This window comes from Onychomys torridus, chromosome 1 (assembly GCF_903995425.1).
Source record: "Onychomys torridus chromosome 1, mOncTor1.1, whole genome shotgun sequence".
Taxonomy (NCBI): Eukaryota; Metazoa; Chordata; class Mammalia; order Rodentia; family Cricetidae; genus Onychomys; species Onychomys torridus.
In genome coordinates this window covers 16,505,478-16,523,652 of record NC_050443.1, presented here as the reverse complement: position 1 = coordinate 16,523,652, position 18,175 = coordinate 16,505,478, and the positions used below count along the sequence as shown (strand labels likewise).

The window sequence follows — 18,175 nt, the reverse complement described above, 5'->3', positions numbered from 1 at the left end:
ACAACCTAAAAGCAAGTTAAACTCTGAAGGATAGGGTAGGGAGGAGGGAGAAGGGAATGGCTGCTGAGACTCTTGCCTAAAACCTCGAGGTATGACACCTGGACATGGAATAGTCTGTGGCTTCGGCTTCTGTGCCTCAGTTTCCTAGGAATTAAGCCGATGTCTGTGTGGTTGTTACAAATCCTTGGTATGCATTTGAGGTTGTGATGTGTGACCTTGGACAAGTGTCATCCCTCTCTAATCTTGGCAAGCCAGGGGCTCCATGACCTCTTCACACCCCCTCTTGTCCCCAGACCTCTCCTCCCCACCTCCAGCCATGAGGACGAAGGTCATGATCAGCAGTAATGTGGTACCTCTGCTCCCAGTACCTGGGAGGAAGGATCTCTGAGCCTGGGCTACGGAGTGAGTTCAGGACAGCCAGGGCTACACAGAGAAACCCTGCCTCAAAATTCCAAGAAAAAAAAAAGTAGGTTGGGGATTTAGCTCAGTGGTAGAGCACTTGCCTAGGAAGCGCAAGGCCCTGGGTTCGATCCTCAGCTCAAAAAGGAAAAAAAAAAAGTAATGTGGGTGGAGTGGTCTCTCTGGCAGGAAGGAGGCAAACTTGATCCAAAGCCCCCAGAACAGGGGTGGATAAAGGCAGTTCTCCACAGCCCGGCTTAGAGAGGTTCTATGCAGAACTTCTCTGTGAAGGGCTTGTCTTGACTGGAGACAAGGGGACAGGGATGGAAGGGGCAGAATGAGGTGGAGAATCTGGGGGCTAGGAGGGAGAGGCAAGGTATGAATTCCCTTTTAGGCCCACCCCTAGGAACACCAGGCCTGGGGGGGGGAGGGACAGCCCAGGCCCAAGGTCACTCTGTCATTGTTACCATGGCAACGGCCACCTCTCAACAGGGAACCTGGAAAGAGGTGGAGGGAGGGAGTTCCAGGGGCCCGGGTGTGAGGATTGAGAAAACATGGGAGACAGTGGGAGGACAGGGAAGGATGAGCCATCTCTGTCATGACTGTCCATCTCAGAGCCCTGTATACCCTGAGTGCTCAATAAATGTCCTTCAAAGAGAGACAGAGCTCTGAGAGAATCCAGTGCCCAGAGGTGCTGCACAAAAGGAAAGAGACAAGAGTGTGGGGAGTCTCCCTTCCCTGCCTCTTCAAGTCCTCTGGGCTTCACTGAGAGTCCAAATCTTCCTCACCTCCCACAGTCCAACCTCTAAACTATCCATCTCCCAGCATCCTTCTGGTGCCAGATCTTTTGATTTTATTTATTTATTTATTTATTTATTTATTTTTGCCTTTAACTTCTTCCTACCTGAGGGATGGGCTGAGAAACACAGCATTTAGTGCCAGAAGATACCTTCTAGGCCCAGAGCGGGAGAAAAGGTGAGGAGAGGGGTACCAAGCTCTCTTCTCAGGGATCTTTTCCCCCTTAAGAGTGACCCCTTCACAGATTCGAACACTCCCCAAAATTACTTAAAGGGACCCAGGCCACCCGTTTCCCATTCCATCCCAGGAAGCTCCATAGTCCCCTCCTGTGGTTTCTGAGAAACAGGTGGCCTCCTGGGGCCAGCTTGGTTCCAGTAGAAACGTCCGCCCCCTGCTGGCCATAAGTTGAAACCGCGGGGACTGTCGGCCAGCACCTACAAAGAGGTGCAGATACCGCATCAGAAACCAGTTAAGGATCGCTAAGTTCCTGAATTTTTAACCTTTATTTAGATCTTTAATGTTCATTATCCTAGGAGTCTGGGTCTTCAGATATAAGGACTTCAAATCCCTGGCTCAATGATCAACGAAAGAAAGCTAACTTTTCTTGAAGCCAGGCCTCAGTGAGGTCTTCTGTGGTGCGGATTTCAAACACCTGTGTAGAGAGAGGTCTCGTTATGATCTAGTGAGGTTTCCTGACCCCTCAGACTCAAAAGTCCAGATCCCAGCCCTCTTCCTTCAAACTCAGGAGTCCAGGACCAGGACAAGCCCCTGCTCTCTCAGACCCAGGAGTTTGGAACTAGCACCTGCCCCCCAGCCCCAGGGGTTCAGCCCCTGGCTCCCTCCCTCAGACCCCAGGGTTGCCCAGCTCCTCCAGAGCTGGGGCCCTTCTCGACCTTTGTAAGCTCCGCCGTCTGCACCAGCCTGTTTTTACTCCCTGCATACATCATCTGTTGCTCAGGCTTGCATCCTGTGTGGAAAAGAAGAGAATGGGCCTGGTTGGGAGCACAACACCCAGTTGGTAAGGCTCTAAAAGTCCTGAAGGCACAGTAGTTTAAGGAGGATGGTAGGAGGACCCTGAAGGCTGTACTGGGGGTTTCTAGATTTGTTTAGGAACTTCAGGTTATAGTGAGGGTGTCTGGGAGAAAATTCAGGACCCTGGTGGGGATTTCCTGATAACAGGAACAAGAATGTGTGTGAGTTCTTTTTTTTCTTTCTTTCTTTTTTTTTTTTTTTTTTTTGGTTTTTCGAGACAGGGTTTCTCTGTGTAGTTTTGGTGCCTGTCCTAGATCTCATTCTGTAGACCAGGCTGGCCTCTGCCTCCCCAGAGCTGGAATTAAAGGCATGAGCCACCACCGCCCGGCTATGTGTGAGCTCTTGATGAAGTACCTGACTCTACTTCATAGCTCCCAATACAATGCATGCCCCACCCCACCCCTTGCACAGTCACATGATTACACTTTTATTTAGGGTCTCACTATGTAGACAAGACTGGCCCTGAATTCACAAAGATCTGCTTGCCCTGCCTCCTGAGTCCTGAAGGACTTGAGTCGCCTTTGTTGCTCAGGTAAGGTCTCACTCCGTAGCCTAGGAACTCATAGTCCTTCAACCTCAGCCTCCCAGAGGCAGAACACGCCAGTGCCTGGCTGGGGACTTCAGAAGGGGCTTGTTTTGTGTTTGTTGATTTGAAACAGGTTCTCTCTCTATGTAGCTCTGGCTGTCCTGGAACTTGCTATGCAAACCAGGCTGGTCTCAAATTCACAGAAATCCACCTGGCTCTGCCTCCTGTATGCTGGCATTAAAGGCGTGAACCAACACACCCGGCTACCATTATACCCTCTTATTCATTTGTTCTGTTTTGTTGGTGCTGGGAATAGAACTCGGGGCTTGCAGCATGCTGGGCTCTACCAGCTCCCATATCCACACCCACAGGTGCCTGTACCCACTCACAGACACCTCCATAGCCACACGCGTGTGCGCGAGAACACCTCCCTACACACACACACACACACACACACACACACACACACACACACACTGCTCCTCAGAATGGAAGACCCTCTCCTCAGGACAGTTAGGGCTGTATCTCACCCACAGGGCTGGAAAAGATGAAGCACAGAGGATAGGACACCCTGCCATCGGCATGCAAGTATTTGTAGCTGTAGACCACAAACCTACAGCAGAGAAAGGGAATTCACACTCAGCACCCAACCGCTGTTCTTTGAGTTCATGTCCTGGAATCTGAAGCCGGTCATGGCAGCACACACCTGTAATCCCAGCATGTGGTATGGGATATAGGAGGATCAGAAGTGCAAAGTTAACCTCAGCTACACAGGGTCTGAGGCCAGCCTGGACTACGTTAGCTCCTGTCTCAAATACTTAAAAAGTGTAATCTAGGGGTTGGGGATTTAGCTCAGTGGTAGAGCGCTTGCCTAGCAAGCACAAGGCCCTGGATTCGGTCCTCAGCTCCGGAAAAAAAAAAAAGTGTAATTTAATATTGAGCTCTCTCAGCCATGGGGATATCCACTTGGAGAGCAGACTGCCAGAGAGGTGCCTTGGAACATGCATGTGATGTGGGGCTGGTGCTGGGCCCCACTTCCCTATCTCAGCAATGGGACCTGAGTGCACGGCAGTCACAAGGAGATGCTGGGAGCTGGTGCCTGAGACAGGGGGTGGAAAGGGATGTGAGCCAAGGTGCTAAGTGTCACTGTCCAATGGGTCAGATTTCACACAAAAGACAAACTCTAAGATAAAACTCAAAAGAACATCAGCATTGAACCTCCCAGGGGCGAGGCCCTGTTCTGGGCCTGGGGTCTTTGCAGTAGTCAAAGGTCCCTGAGCCTGGTAATGAGGTCCAAAACTAGAGGGACCAAAAAAGAACTGAGTCAAGATGAAAGATATGGACAGAGCAGTTTGAGTCAGGGACAGTGGCACAGGCCTCTGACACCAGCACTCAGAAGGCTGACACAGAACGGAATTCAGAGAGGACATGGTGCACTTGGGAGGTAGAGGCAAGATCAGGAATTCAAAGCTGTCCTTGGCTATATACTGAGCTCAAGGCCAACCTGGGATAGATGAGACCGTGTTTCAAAGGAACACCAAGATGGGCTGGAAAGATGGCTCTGTGGTTGAGTCCTTTGTTTGTTCTTGCTCAAGACGGAAGATGAGTTCCCAGGACCCATGTTAGGCGGCTCACAAACACACATGCACGTAAATAAATTAAATCTTTTTTTTAAAGGGGGTAGTGCTGGAGACATGTCTCAGCAGTTAAGAACGATTTTTGCTGTTGCAGAGGGTGGTTCAGTTCCTAGAACCTACAAGGTGGCTCACAATGCTCTGAAACGCCAGTTCCAGGGGATTCAAAGCCCTCTTCTGGCCTCTGAGAACGTGTAATGCATAGACATACATGATGCATAACACCCACACACATAAATTAAAAAAACAAAAAACAAAAAACCAAAAAAACTTTTTTTTCTGAGACAGGAGTTCACTATGTAGCCCTGGCTGTCCTGTAACTCACTATGTAGACCAGGCTGGCCCTGAACTCACAGAGATCCACCTGCTTCTGCCTCCCAAGCACTGAGATTAAAGGCATGTTTCACCACACCTGGCCTTAATTTTTTAAAAATATTTATTTATTTATTCAGGTTTTTCGAGACAGGATTTCTCTGTGTAGCTTTGCACCTTTCCTGGAACTCGCTTTCAAGACCAGGCTGGCCTCGAACTCAGAGATCCTCCTGGCTCTGCCTCCCGAGTGCTGGGATTAAAGGCGTGTGACACCACTGCACAGCAATTTTTTAATATTTAAAATGCCCTCCCGGTTTGTTTATCTTTTAAAAGTGATTAGTGTAAGGACTGGAAAGATGGCTAAGCAGTTAAGAGCACTGGCTGCTCTTGTAGAAGACTTGGGTTCCATTCCCAGCACCCACATAGTGGCTCACAACTCTAGTTCCAGGACATCCTATGATGTCTTCAGGCACTAGGCATGCATGTGGTAAATAGACATAACTGTAGGCAAAGTACTCAAGAACATGAAACAAAATAAATAGATCTTTAACATAATAGTGTAAAAGTCTGCAATAAAATATCAACAAAAATTTCTAGACTATGACTTCTTGGCTTCAAATGCAGAGATCCTGAGCCCATAGACAGAAATGGAGCCCAATGGCCCCCCAGTTTGTAGGTTGTTTTGTTTTTGTTTTTGTTTTTGTTTTTGTTTTTGTTTTTCAAGGCAGGGTTTCTCTGTATAGCTTTGTGCCTTTCCTGGAACTCATTCTCTAGACCAGGCTGGCCTCGAATTCACAGAGATCCGCCTGCTTCTGCCTCCTGAGGTGTGTGCCACCACTGTCTGGCTAATTTGTAGGTCTTTTATCAGCCCCTACCCATAGTCCTCCATACCATCCCTTCCCCCAGGATACCTGGGCTGTCTCTCTGGTAACTCCAACCTAAGTTCCTCTGGGGAAATGTTCTGAGAGAGAGAGAGAGAGAGAGAACACAAATGACCATCATTCACCAAATGAACACTTGAACTGTGCAGAGACATTGTTCTAAGAAGTGCCTGTGGACTCGTTTTCTCAGGACCCTATGGAGAGGTCTTATTATGCCTACTCAACAGCTACAGAAACTGAGGCACAAGGATGTCAAGGGACTTGCCCCACATTGCACAAGACAGTAAAATGCCAGAGTTCCGATCTGAATCAGTGTTCCCATGGTAACCACTCTACTATACTTCCTTTCAGGGGGGCCTAAAGGAAGCCCAGCTCCTCCTGGGCCATACCCTTCCCTACCAAGCAGCCTCAACCCCAGAAAGGAGGAAGGAAGGCAGGCTGATGTGGACAGTGAGGCCACAAAATGGGAGTCTTATCCAGTTATACAGGGTGCTGGAGGCTTTGGGCTGCCTTATCTGGAACGAAAGCCTAGTTGCTGGCTACTTTTATGTCAACGGGAACAAACTACAGACATCTGGGGGAGAAAACCCGCAATGGAGAGATTGCCTCAATTAGACTGGCTGTAGGCAAGCCTGTAGAGCACTCTCCTTAGTGTTATAGGAAGACTCAGCCCAGGGGGGTGCGGCCATCCCTGGGCTGCTGGTCCTGGGTTCTGTAAGAAAGCAGCTGAGCAAGCCATGGGGAGCAAGCCAGTAAGCAGCACCCTCCATGGCCTCTGCATCAGCTCTGCCTCCAGTCAGACTTGAGTTCCTGCCCTGACTTCCCGGTGAGACTGCAATTCAGGATATGTAAGCCAAATAGCCCCTTTTGCTTTGTTTTAAAGCAGGGGTAAAACTTGAATTCACTGTGTAGATCAGGCTGGCTTCAAATACACAAGAGAGATCCGCCTGTCTCTGCCTCTTGAGTTCTGGGATTAAAAGCCAGTGCCACCACTCCCATCCTTTATTTGGCTTTTTGATACAGGGTCTCTTGTAGCCCAGGCTAGCCTCAACTAACACTGTAGCCAAAGATAACCTTGACCCTTTTGTCTTCTGTCTCTGCTCTAGAGTGCTAGCATTACAAGCCTGTGTCACTGTCCCTTGTTTATGAGGTACCCAAGGAGCAGTCTACCAACTTTGTCCCCAGACCTCTCACTGTATTTAGGGTCCCACAACCCAGCCCCTCACCTGGAATTCTTCCTCCAGCACCACCATCTGCCGGTCTTTGTCCACTTTCACTGGAGAGGGATAGAACACAGGTTACAGGTCCCTCCCATCCCAGGAGACGCTAGCCCAGGTCTCCCTCCCTGTCCCCTGCCCCACCCTTCCATAGGGCAGAGGTCACTGACTTATGATGGCTGCATTGTTGGTCTCTTTTCGGAAACGGAATTTCCTCAGCTTTTCCTTTAGCTCCGGGTCCACTTCACACACCACCAGGGAATCCGACTGTCAATGGGACAGGGAGGAGCTGAGCTGGCTTGGCCTCTAACCCGACTCCTTTCCTGACTCAGTTTCCCCATAAACCAGTGAAGAATCTGAAGCTAGCCCACGTGAGAGGACTGTGGCAAACACCTCAGTGGGTGCCAGTCACCGGGACACATAGCTCAGCTCTGGGGTACACACAGAGGGCAGGTTCCACCTTCCGGGTAGGTACTCATGAATTATTCCAGAAGCCCCAGAAGCTTACTTGGGGCCAAACTTAAAACTACCACCTCTATGCCCGAGCTAGACCCTTTGCCTCAACTGGGCCCCTTCCTCCACTGCCTGTGACCTCCAGCCTCCCGCTGATCTTCACCCAGGTACCCTCCTTGCCCAGTCCACCTTAAACCTCAGCCCCTTGCCCTTCCTTGCCACCCAGGCCCTCTGACCATGGCTTTTCTGTCTTCAGACCTCCTCACAGTTCCGTTGTCTTCTAGGGGTGGGGAACCAGGCTGAGAGGGGCGGGCTGTGGAAGGGGAAGCTTTCATCTAACACCACATCCTGTTTATGCCTGGTCTGGGACAACTGTCACAAAGGGCTCCTCCCCTTCCTTCCTTCTCTGCATCTGCCAGAACCTGTGAGGGCCTTGTGGTCACTGAGACAGAGGTTCGAATACTGCCTCACTGTGTGGCGCTCGCTGAGTAAATCCATGTCTCTGATCTGGGGCTGCTGTGAAGAGAAAATAGCTTCGGCGATCCCCCGGGTTCACAGATGGGCCTAATAAAGAGTTAATAAGCCCAGTCTCGTGGGCTACACCTTTAATTCCTGCACTTAGCAGGCAGAAGCAGGTGGATCTTTGTGAGATCAAGGCCAGCCTGGTCAATATTGTGACAAGCAGGGCAGTTAGAACATAGTCCAGGAATGGAGCCATGGAGGAGAATTCTGAGCGCTTATGGGAAAACTAGACAAGAATCCTGCGGCCTCAGTTTCATTTGGTTGATCTGTTTTTCTTTCTTTCTTCTTCTTCTTCTCCTTTTTTTGAGACAGGGTTTCTCTTTGTACTTTTGGTGCCCGTTCTGAATCTCACTCTGTAGACCAGGCTGGCCTTGAACTCAGAGATCTGCCTGGCTCTGCCTCCGAAGTGCTGGGACTAAAGGCGTGCGCCGCCACCACCACCCGGCTGGTTTTTGGTTTTTCAAGATGAGGTTTCTCTATGCAGCCCTGGCTGTCCTGAACTCGCTCTGTAGACCAGGCTGGCCTCTGCCTCCCAAGTGCTGGGATTAAAGATGTGCCAGAATTGTTCTTAGAAAGTGTTTTCATGTGCCTCCCAGGTGTAGGGGATAGGCGTGAGTTGACTTCAGATTACTCATTATTGCTTGCTGATGTTATTCAGTTATTACCTCTATGGAAAAATATGTTTTGGTCACATGTGGTTGGTCCTTGTGGCTTTCCTTGTGATTATATACAGCTTGAACTCATGAGAACTATACCTATGTGACCATCTTAACCCTCAGTATAAATTGGCTGGGGCTCTGAATAAAGTGGGCTATTGCACAAGACTTTAGTCTGCCCCCTTCCCCCCTTTTTTGAGACAGGGTTTCTCTGTGTAGCCCTGGCTGTCCTGAAACTTGCTTTGTAGACCAGGCTGGCCTTGAACTCAAACACCCTTCTTCCTCTGCCTCCCTAGTGCTGGGATTAAAGGCGCTCACCACCATGACTGGCTAAATTTGTCTCTCTCTTTTTTTTTTTATCAGCTTCACTCTCCCAAGGTCTCACAACCTTTAGAGCAGTGGTGACAGGCTACATAGAGAAACCCTGTCTCAAAAATAAATCATGGTGGCACTCCAGGATTGCTGCAGGTATGAAGCCAGCCTGGTTGACAATAGTGAACTCCAGGGTAGCCAGAGTTACACACACACTGCATATCAAAAGACCAAAATAAGGCCTTTGAGATGGCTCAGCAGGTACAAAGCCTGAAGAACTGGGTTCAATACCTGGGGCCCACTGGATAAGGAGAGAACTGATTCCCACAAATTATCCTCTGACCTCCACAAGTGGGATGTGGCATTTTCATATTTATACAAACATAAACAAATAAAATATATTCTAAAAAAAATTAAAAACAAAAGAGTAGATACTAGCAGAGCATAGTGGTACATGACTGTAATTCCAGCACCTGGGAGGCAGAAGCAGGAGGATGGAGAATTGCAGGCCATCCTGGGCTACACAGTTCAGCTTCTTGTCAAAAACAATGAAACAGATCCAGTCCTCTAGTTCTAGCATTTGGAAGATAAAGACAGGAGGTCAAGAGTTAAGGCCATCCTTGGCTAGATAGCAAGTTTGAGACCAGCCTGGACTAAAATGAACCCAGCCTGGGCCTAAATGAGATCCTATCTCCAAAAAGAGAAAAGGAAAGAAAGAAAAAGAGAAAACAAAACAAAACATTTAAAAAACAAGGGTCACCAGAGATGATGGCTCATTGGCTAAGACCAGTTAAGAACACTGGCAGCTGGGCAGCGGTGGCGCACGCCTTTAATCCCAGCACTCCGGAGGTAGAGGCAGGCAGATCTCTGAGTTCGAGGCTCCAAAGCTACACAGAGAAACTGTCTTGAAAAACCAAAACCAAAACCAACTAAACAAAAGAGCACTGGCTGCTCTTGGAGGGGACCAGGGTTTGATTCCCAGCACCACAAAATAGTTCATGATCATGCTGTAACTCCAGTTCCAGAGGATCTAACACCATTTTCAGACCTCTGTGGGTACCAGACATACATGTTGTATACATGCATTATATATATATATATATATATATATATATATATATATATATATATATATGCAGGCAAAACACAATAAATCTTAAGAAAAAAGGATCAACAAACAAAAACTCTAGAAAATCTGATAAAATAAAGGAGTATTGAGTATAGCTCAGTGAAAGCATATGTTAGCATGCACAAGGCCTGGCTTTTTGTTCTTATGCTGGAGCACTCGTGTACACACACACACACACACACACACACACAGTACTCATATCGTTCCCTTTCCTTTCTTTTTTTTTTTTCTTTTTGAGCTGAGGATCGAACCCAGGGCCTTGAGCTTGCTAGGCGAGCGCTCTACCACTGAGCTAAATCCCCAACCCCCCTTTCCTTTCTTGAAATGAAATTCCTGGGTCATATGACCTACTTACATGCATAAATTAAAAAAAAATCAATCAATAAACCCAACTGTCCCATAAAGAAGAAATAAAACCAAAGTAATTTATGAGAAAATCATATATATTTCAGTGAAGAAATATAAGCAAGCAAAAGGGAAAAAAAAATCTAAAGCCTTGCTGCACTCGGCTCTCTGTGCTGGCTCTCCTTTCTAAGACAATCACTGGTCTCCACCTCCCTGCCAGGCTACCTGTCCAGCTCTTCTCCAGCCCTTCCTATAATCTGTCCCTGTCCCAATGGCTCTTCCCATGAGCCTCATGAAATGTTAGTTCTTCCATTTTAAAAAGGAACAACTGAGTCTCCAGCCACATGTGATGGAACACTCAGGAGGCTGAGGCCGCACTACCAGCTGGCCAGCCAGGGGTGTATAACAAGTCACTGTCTCAGAGACCAAAAATAAAGGGAGAGAGAAAGGACAGTTACGAGCATTGGATGTTCTTCCAGAGAACCCAAATCCTATTTCCAGAACACACTTGATGTCTAAGAACTGTCTAAGGGGTTGGGGATTTAGCTCAGTGGTAGAGCACTTGCCTAGCAAGCACAAGGCCCTGGGTTCGATCCTCAGCTCAAAAAAAAAAAAAGAATTGTCTATACTCCAGTTCCAGGGGATCCAATGCCCTCACACACATACAATAAAAACTAGTCTATAAACAAACATTAAAAGTAATACGGCTGGTGCTGTAGCTCAGTTGGTAGAGTGCCTGCCTAGTATGCATGCTCTGGGCGTCAGCGGCACCAGATAAACTCTGTGGAGTGCTCATCTACCACCCAAGAGAAGCAGGAAGGAGGATCTGCAGTTTACGGTCATTCTCAGCTAGCTGGAGAATTAAGAGGCCAATCTGGGGTGAGACCTGTCTCAAAAATAAATAGCTGGGTTTGGTGATGCGCACCTTTAATCCAGGTACCCAGGAGCCAAAGGCAGATGGATCTCTACGAATTTGAGGCTGGCCTGGTTTACATAGCTGAGTTCCAGGACAGCCAGGACTACACAGTGAGACCCTGTCTCAAAACAAATAGGGCCATGAGTTTGCTCAGCAGATTAAGGTGTTTGATGCCAAGCCTGACCACATAAGTTTGAACAGGCATGGTAAAACAGAACTGATTCTTGTTCATTGTTCCCTGACTGCCACTTGTATGCCATGGCAACCACATCTTTCCCAAACAATCATCTATACTTGATGTTTTCCAATTTTCTCTTAAACTCCATGCCACTTTATTTATTTATTATTTATTTATTATTTGCTCATTTATTTATTTTCCTGACAGAGTTTTTCTGAGTAGCCCTCTGACTGTCCTGGAGCTCTGTGGACCAGGCTAGCCTCAAATTCAGAAATCTACCTGCCTCTGCCTCGGGAATGCTGGGATTAAAAGCATGCACTACCACACCGGGCTCTTAAAATATTTTTAAAAATTTTTGTGTGTGAGTGTTTTGCCTGCATATGTCTGTGCATCACTTGTGTGTCTTGGGCCTGCAGAAGTCAAGAGGATGACAGATCCCCTGGAACTGAAATTACAGTTGTTAGTCTCCCTATGGGTGCTGGGAATTGAAGCCAGGTCCTCTGGCAAAGCAGTCAATGGTCTTAATTGTTGAGCCATCTCTCCAGCCCCAGAAAAATAACTGTCTTAAAAGAAACCAAAGTTCCAGGTAAAGGGGGGAGGGGACGGCTAGTCAACTCTTTCCAGGAGAATTGCAACTAGTCTGGTGTATGAAAGGTCTAAGCCAGTCAGGACTGGAATGAGATCCTAATTCAAAAAATCCAAACCAAAACAAGTAATTGATGGGGCTTGTGAAGTCCTCTGGCATGAAATGGCCTTTCCTCATCCTCTTCAGCTCTCTCTCTCTCTCTCTCTCTCTCTCTCTCTCTCTCTCTCTCTCTCTCTCTCCGCCCCCTCTATTTTGGGGATCGGGTCTCATTATATAGACCAGGCTGGCTTCGAATTTACAGAGAAGCCCCTGCCTCTGCCTTTGTCGGATTAAAGGCACGCCACTACACCCAGTTCTTCTACTCTTTCTTGCTTCCACTTCACTATCTTCATTTCCTTTCCCAAACCAAGTGTCCTCATTTCTCTGGGTTCTGTCTGTTCCTTGTCTCCATTCATCCGTCATAACCTCTCTAGGATCGGTCACCCACTCCCACAGCTTCAATTACCATCTCAAATGATCCTTAAGTCCTGGTCTCCAGCCTCAGTTTGTCCCCGAGGTGGGGCAATGTTCTTGACTTCGCTGTTGGGCGTCCCACACTGGGCTTCTCCTCCCGACCCAGTCTCCTAGAGGGCTTTGTCCTGGACTTTTCTCTTCCGCCCTGTGGCCAGCCAGTGGCAAAAAGGCTAGTTCAGAGAACCACCTAGGCGTCCCTCCCATCTCCGGCCCTCCCCAGAGTCATTCCCAGATGCAACCTCGCCCCAACTCCCCAGGTAGCTCCCTGGACTCCTCCCCGTCCCATTCTTTCCCATCCCTCCTTGTATACGCCAGAGGCTTCGCTTCCAAACTTCCAATTCCCCAAGACCTCGTCGGTCTTGAATCTCTGCCACGTCCCCTAGTCACTTCAGCACAAGTGCAAACTCCCTCCAGTGGCCAAACATCTGGTCGCAGTTCATTTCCTACTAGTCTCTGTAAACTAGACACTCCACCCTGACGGTATTTCTTGGAGTTCTCGGAACAAGCCACGTTACAGTCATCCTTCTGGAGCGCCGGCCCCTTTCCAATCAGTTCACTCCGACGCAGGACAGTTTGTGGTCGGCTTACGATCACGACAAAAGTAACGAAAGCGCTCTCATTTATTGACGGCCTCTTTTGTGCGCGGGGGTGGTGTGGGGGTGGGTCTTATCTCTTTCCACCCTGGAAGGGTGGACCTCGCTCATCTGTGTCACTTTAAGCGCGGCCAATCGGCACCAGGAGCCGGAATGCAGCCTTGTCACCCCAAATGGCGAAGGCACTACAGAGTACTACCAGACTTTGGGCCGGGCGTGACCGAGGGGCGGGGAGGAGGGGGGCCTTGAACGCCAGAATGAGGAATTGTGACTCGGTTCGCTACCGCTGAGTTAGACCGGCGCGAGGGTGCCTCCTGCCGGCCCGGAGGCCCAATCGCGGGCTCCGCCGGCCTGTTGCCCGGGGCAACGCGGCGCGCGCCCCTCCCCTTCCCGGCCCTCTGCCCTCCGCCCGGGGCCCGTCCATCTGCCCGTCACCCCCACGTCTGACCAATCGTAGTGAGGAGGGGGCGGGGCTCTCAGGCCCCGTTCCAGCCCCGTCGCTCCCTTCCCGGCCAGGACCCCGCCTTGTTTGCCGCACCCCTCCCACCCTTCAGGCTGCTCTCACCGCCAGTTGGCTGGCTTTGCCGTCCGTCAATCGGGTGTGAGCTAATGCTGGCGCGCAGTGGCCCTCTGGGGCGGGGCCAGGGGCGGTGACGCACGGCGCGGTGACGCAGCGCGGCGGCGGCGGCGGCGGCGGCGGCGGCGGTGGTCGGTGCGGGAGGAGGGAGGGGAGCTCTCGGGCCGGAGAGGGGGCGACGGCGGCGGCGGCAGCGGCGCGGGTGGCGGCGGCTGCCCGAGGAGGCGCGGGTGGCGGCGGCGGCGGAGGCCGAGGCGGTGAGTCGCGGGCAGGGCCGGGCGGGCGGGCGCGGGGCGGCGGCGGTCGAGGCGCGCGGCGCTCCCCTCAGGGCGACCCAGGCCGCGCGGCCGGCCCCGCCCCCTCAGGGACCCCGCGCCGCTGGCCGCGGCGGGCGGCGGGCGGCGGACTCGGGCCTGGGGAGGCCGGGAGAGCCCGGAGGACCCGGAGGTCCCGCAGTCAGCCCGCTCCTCCCCACCCGGGCCCCTTCCTCAGCTTCCCTCCCAAACGCTCGCGCCCTGGCGATAGTCGAGGGGCCGGGCCCAGGGACCTCTGTCTTGACCCTCCCGCACGGCCTCCAGCGGCCTCCCGGGAGACCACCCTCAGCTTTCAACTGCCTCCTCCGGGGACCTTCCCCATGGATCCCCGCCCTCCATCTTCCTTGGCGGCTGCCCCTCGTCAGTCTCCGCAGCGTATTTATCTCAGGCATCTTCCTCAGAAACCACCCTGAAGCCCCCCAACCACCCCGACACCCCCTCGGCGTTTAGACTCCCCCCATCCGCACCACATATTCCACCCATCTCCCTCAGACATCCTCTTCACATACCCCAAGAATTTACCTTCCCACCCTTCCTCATTCTAGAAATCTTAGAGATTTTCACTCTTACCCCCCAAATCCTTCAGGATGCCCCAGGTGAACCCTGCATCTTCCTTGAAAAGCTTACATATCCCAGAACAGTCTTCTTCAGATACTACTGGAATGCTCATAGATCCCAAAACTCACCTGGAGGACCCCCTCCTCTCATTGCTTCCATCTCTCATATGTACTCCATTCCTTTCTCATACTTCTTGGATCCTTCTGTAGATTTCCAAAATCTGGCCCAGAGACCTCATATTCTGCAAATATTCCCCACCTTGGAATCCTGTAGACTAGATCAGTCATTTTCTCCTGCCCCACGCCTGCTAATCTTGAAAGTCTCCAGAAAGCTCGAAAGTCTCATATTCCAAAAACCTCTTCCAAATCCCCTCTTAGATATCCCAAATCCTTCCCAGTAACACACACCACATACTTTAAAAATTGTGTGAAGACTCCAGAAAGTTCCCTCACAGCCCTGTATTCTCTTAACTCTTCTTGGATAATTTGAAAATCTGAGACTGCCCCCTTGTAGCCTTAAATAACTTTCTGAAGCTCCTCCTTACAACCCTGAAACACCCCTCTGAGATACAGCTTTCAGGATCCCCTAGCATCAGAAACCCCAGTAACTCTGAAAAGGCCCTTAAAATACTTCTCAGAGACCCTGACATCCCTAGGACCTGCATCCCTAGGACCTTTGGAGTTATTTCTCAGACTGTCTTACTAAGAGACTTTTCTAGCTATCTCTTCCCCAGAGCCTACCCCCACCTCCATTCTCCATAACCATCTTTAGAAAGCCTTCCACACTTAGCGAATCATCCTTCAATATAACTGAACACCCCCAATATTTGTGGGAAACAATCTGATGCTACCAGGTTTTCCCTAGGAGGTCCCATCCCCCACCCCATGTTCTTTTTTACTTTACTTGAGGTTTTTCATTAAGACCCCCCCCCCCATGTGGGGTGTGTATGTGTTTGTTTAGAGATCCTTTGTCATGGCCTTTCTCAGAAGACTACTCCTTACCCCAAGACACTCTTTATAGAATTTTTTCCCCAAGCCCTGTGTCAGTAATCTCTAGCACTTTCTGGGAATCCTCCTTCAGTTTTCCTCTCTGACATCCCCAGTCTTACTTCAGGACTCTTAACCTTCCCATTTTTTTCTCTTACCTTCCAATTCTTATTTCTTTGAAATAAGACCCTTCTGGATTCTCAGCCTACTTCCCCACTATTTCTTCAGAGGCCCCAGCATCCTCAGGCCCCCTTCCCAAACTTCCTCTACTTTTGGAAATCGCAGTGCTTGGAGACTCTGCTCTCAGATTGCCTGCATTCCTTCCTTCCTTCCTTCTTCTTTTTTTAGACCTGATTCTCATTGGTCTCTCTTTTCAGATAGGGAAAGACTTTGGAGACTTCTTGAGGACTCTTCGCTTTCACCCCTTCCATTTTTGAAGACCCTTACTGAAGCATTCCCTTCCCTTCTGTCATTGGCTCTCAAAGTATGGTTAGACCTGCAGCAGCCTTGGTTGAAAAATGCCAATTCTTGGGTCTTACTCAGACTTACTAAATCAGAAAACTTCGGAGCAGAGCCCAGCAATCCTTTTGATTCTGATGTATGCTCAAGTTTGAGAACCACTGCCAAGAGGCTCTCTTTCTTTATAAAAAGTCCTGAAAGAGCCCCAAAGATGTGCCTCTATGCCCTACTATGCATCCCCATTTTCCTGGGGATCTCCTGTGTGAAGTACCTATTCTCCAGAAAGACTTCTTACCCACTTTGAAAGATCTTGGCTTCTTTACAGAGTTACCCCACCCTCTGAGTAATTACTTCAGATTCTGCCTTTGAATGATTCCCTTTCAGCTCTTCCTCAGCACTTTCTCCTTCTATCTGTTCCTCTGGCCCACCCTAGAGTCTTTGCTGCTTTTGCTTTAAATTGCTACATGCCCCTCATCTCATTTCTCTCTCCAATGGGCAACTTCAGGTGTTCTGTGTCTTAACTGCCCAGGGTCCCCGGGCACTTCATAGAGCACCAGTCGCTTTTCTGCTTGTAACTTTTTGTTCACTTGCCCACTTACCCTCACTGGACAGGAAGCTAGAAGCACAGGCTTTATCTGAATGTGCCAGGTGACCCAGGGGATTAATGAGCAGTATTGGAGAATGGATAGCTCCAAGTTTCTCAGACCCCACTCTCCATGTCTGGTACACCTTACCTGCCCCCTTTCCCTTTCATACTCTGTTCGTCCCTCCTGCCTGGCGCTTCTGTTCATAGAACTTTTCTTGGCACTGATTCTGAGCTATCCTGTGTTCTATTCTGGTGACCTACCTCTCCCCATCTTGGTTAGCTTCTCATTCTCTAAGTTTCAGATCTCTATAGTACTCTGAACTTTTCCCAAGAGAACCCATTCCTCTGTAGGGCCAAGAAGAGGAAATAGAGAACCCAAGATAAACACTGTCTTTAGGGAGCTCACGGCCTAGTATAGGGCTTGGGCAGGTGCACCACAAAGGATATGAAGTACAGATTATATGCTGTGGGGATTCAGCTATTTGGAAAGATTTCATGGAAAAGCTATTTAGGTGAGGTAGTGTTCCATGGGAATCAGGAACACAGTGAGGGGCTACTAGGCAGGGGACACATTCTAAACACTTTATATGTCTGTTTTTATGGTGCTGGGAATTGAACTCAGGACCTGGGGCATGAAAGATAAGTGTTTAATGACTGAGCTACATCTGAAGCCTCAAGAAAGTGTCACCTCTCCCTCATAGTTTCTTCTGTATGTGAGCAGAGTTAAAGGAAGGAAGCACTCTTTCATTTGCACGGTATTTTATAGCTGTACTAGAATCATCCACAGCTGTAACAGGGATTGCCGTTTACTGAATGCGTACTGTTTGCTAGGTACTGTTTTTTAAGTGCTTCATCTGTGTAGTCTCATATGCACGGGAACCTGAGGTAGATAAACTACTATTCTCTTCATTTCACAAATGATGAAGTGAAGGACAGGTGGGACTAATAGAAGGTCTGTGGGCTCTGCCTGTCCCAAAATGATAGTAACTTGGGCCAGAGAATTGGATTTTCTGTTCAGATAGGGATTGGGTGCGACCCTTATGTTTCCACGAATGAAAAAAAAAAATGAAGGCGATAATGATATCTTATTTCATGGACTAAGTTAATGGATGTAAAGTACTTAGAACAATGCCATGCACACACTGAGTCCTGTGAGCAGAAAGTAGTTAATGTTACCCAAGGCCCTAAAAGGTAGTAGAATCTTAGCACTAAGTAGTTTAAAAGGGAGATTTTGAGCTCCAGCAGGGATGGAAGGGAGGTATGCAGGGGAGTGGGGTGAGGGTTAATTGGCTCATGTTACTGAAAAAAATCCAGACTGCTTATAGCTGCATCTAGAGGTTCAGATAATAATCCCAACCTTCACATTTCTGCACTGAGTTAGTAGCTTCTTAACAGGTTTCTGCTTGTGGGGACAGATACTGCCCTCAGCAACCCCAGCTTTAAACTCTACCTCTTTAGCAGCCGCATTGGGGGGCAGGGTGGGGAGGGACTCTTGAGAGTCCCAGTTTGGAGCAGTTTCTCTCCCTAGTAGGTATGAGACAGTTGATGGTAGAAGATACTTGGGTGTATTTGGGGTTCTGTTCTCGGCAACTGGGTCTCTTGCTGAACCAAATAGGATTATGATTCCATCCCAAGAGCTTTATGTGTACTCATCCCTACTCTGTCCTCACCCCCAGTAATTCCCTGCTCTGTG

At 49.4% G+C, this 18,175-nt stretch overlaps 2 protein-coding genes across 5 annotated transcripts in view; one reads left to right on the top strand and one right to left on the bottom strand.

The window, feature by feature from the left end:
- Positions 1–1,685: 1,685 nt before the first annotated feature.
- Positions 1,686–13,213, bottom strand: Gmfg (glia maturation factor gamma). 4 transcript variants are annotated; one of them, XM_036198177.1, is made up of 8 exons: positions 12,759–13,213; positions 12,402–12,554; positions 6,970–7,066; positions 6,809–6,858; positions 5,613–5,662; positions 3,286–3,368; positions 2,091–2,164; positions 1,686–1,849 (listed from the first exon to the last, which is right to left on the bottom strand). In XM_036198177.1, the coding sequence occupies exons 2-8, from the start codon at positions 12,402–12,404 to the stop codon at positions 1,778–1,780; spliced, it is 429 nt and encodes a 142-aa protein (XP_036054070.1). In that variant the 5' UTR covers positions 12,405–12,554; positions 12,759–13,213; the 3' UTR covers positions 1,686–1,777. The 4 variants fall into 4 exon arrangements, with proteins under 4 accessions (XP_036054070.1, XP_036054062.1, XP_036054053.1 ...); XM_036198169.1 differs by having other exon boundaries at positions 12,402–13,213; XM_036198160.1 differs by lacking the exons at positions 12,402–12,554; positions 12,759–13,213 and adding an exon at positions 7,489–7,885.
- Positions 13,214–13,785: 572 nt separating this feature from the next.
- The window catches only part of Samd4b (sterile alpha motif domain containing 4B), a 38,532-nt gene continuing 34,142 nt past the window's right edge, over positions 13,786–18,175 (top strand). The window contains exon 1 of the mRNA XM_036192963.1: positions 13,786–13,836. The gene's annotated coding sequence lies outside the window, so the exon portion shown is untranslated. The remainder of the gene's footprint in view (positions 13,837–18,175) is intronic.

Coding starts and splice junctions, on each gene's coding strand:
- Gmfg (XM_036198160.1), bottom strand. CDS start 7,587: ATGAAAGCTTCCCCTTCCACAGCCCGCCCCTCTCAGCCTGGTTCCCCA. Junction 7,067..7,488: donor CTGAAGACAGAAAAGCCATG/GTCAGAGGGCCT, acceptor TCCCATTGACAG/TCGGATTCCCTGGTGGTGTG. Junction 3,369..5,612: donor TTACCAGAGAGACAGCCCAG/GTATCCTGGGGG, acceptor TCTCTGCTGTAG/GTTTGTGGTCTACAGCTACA.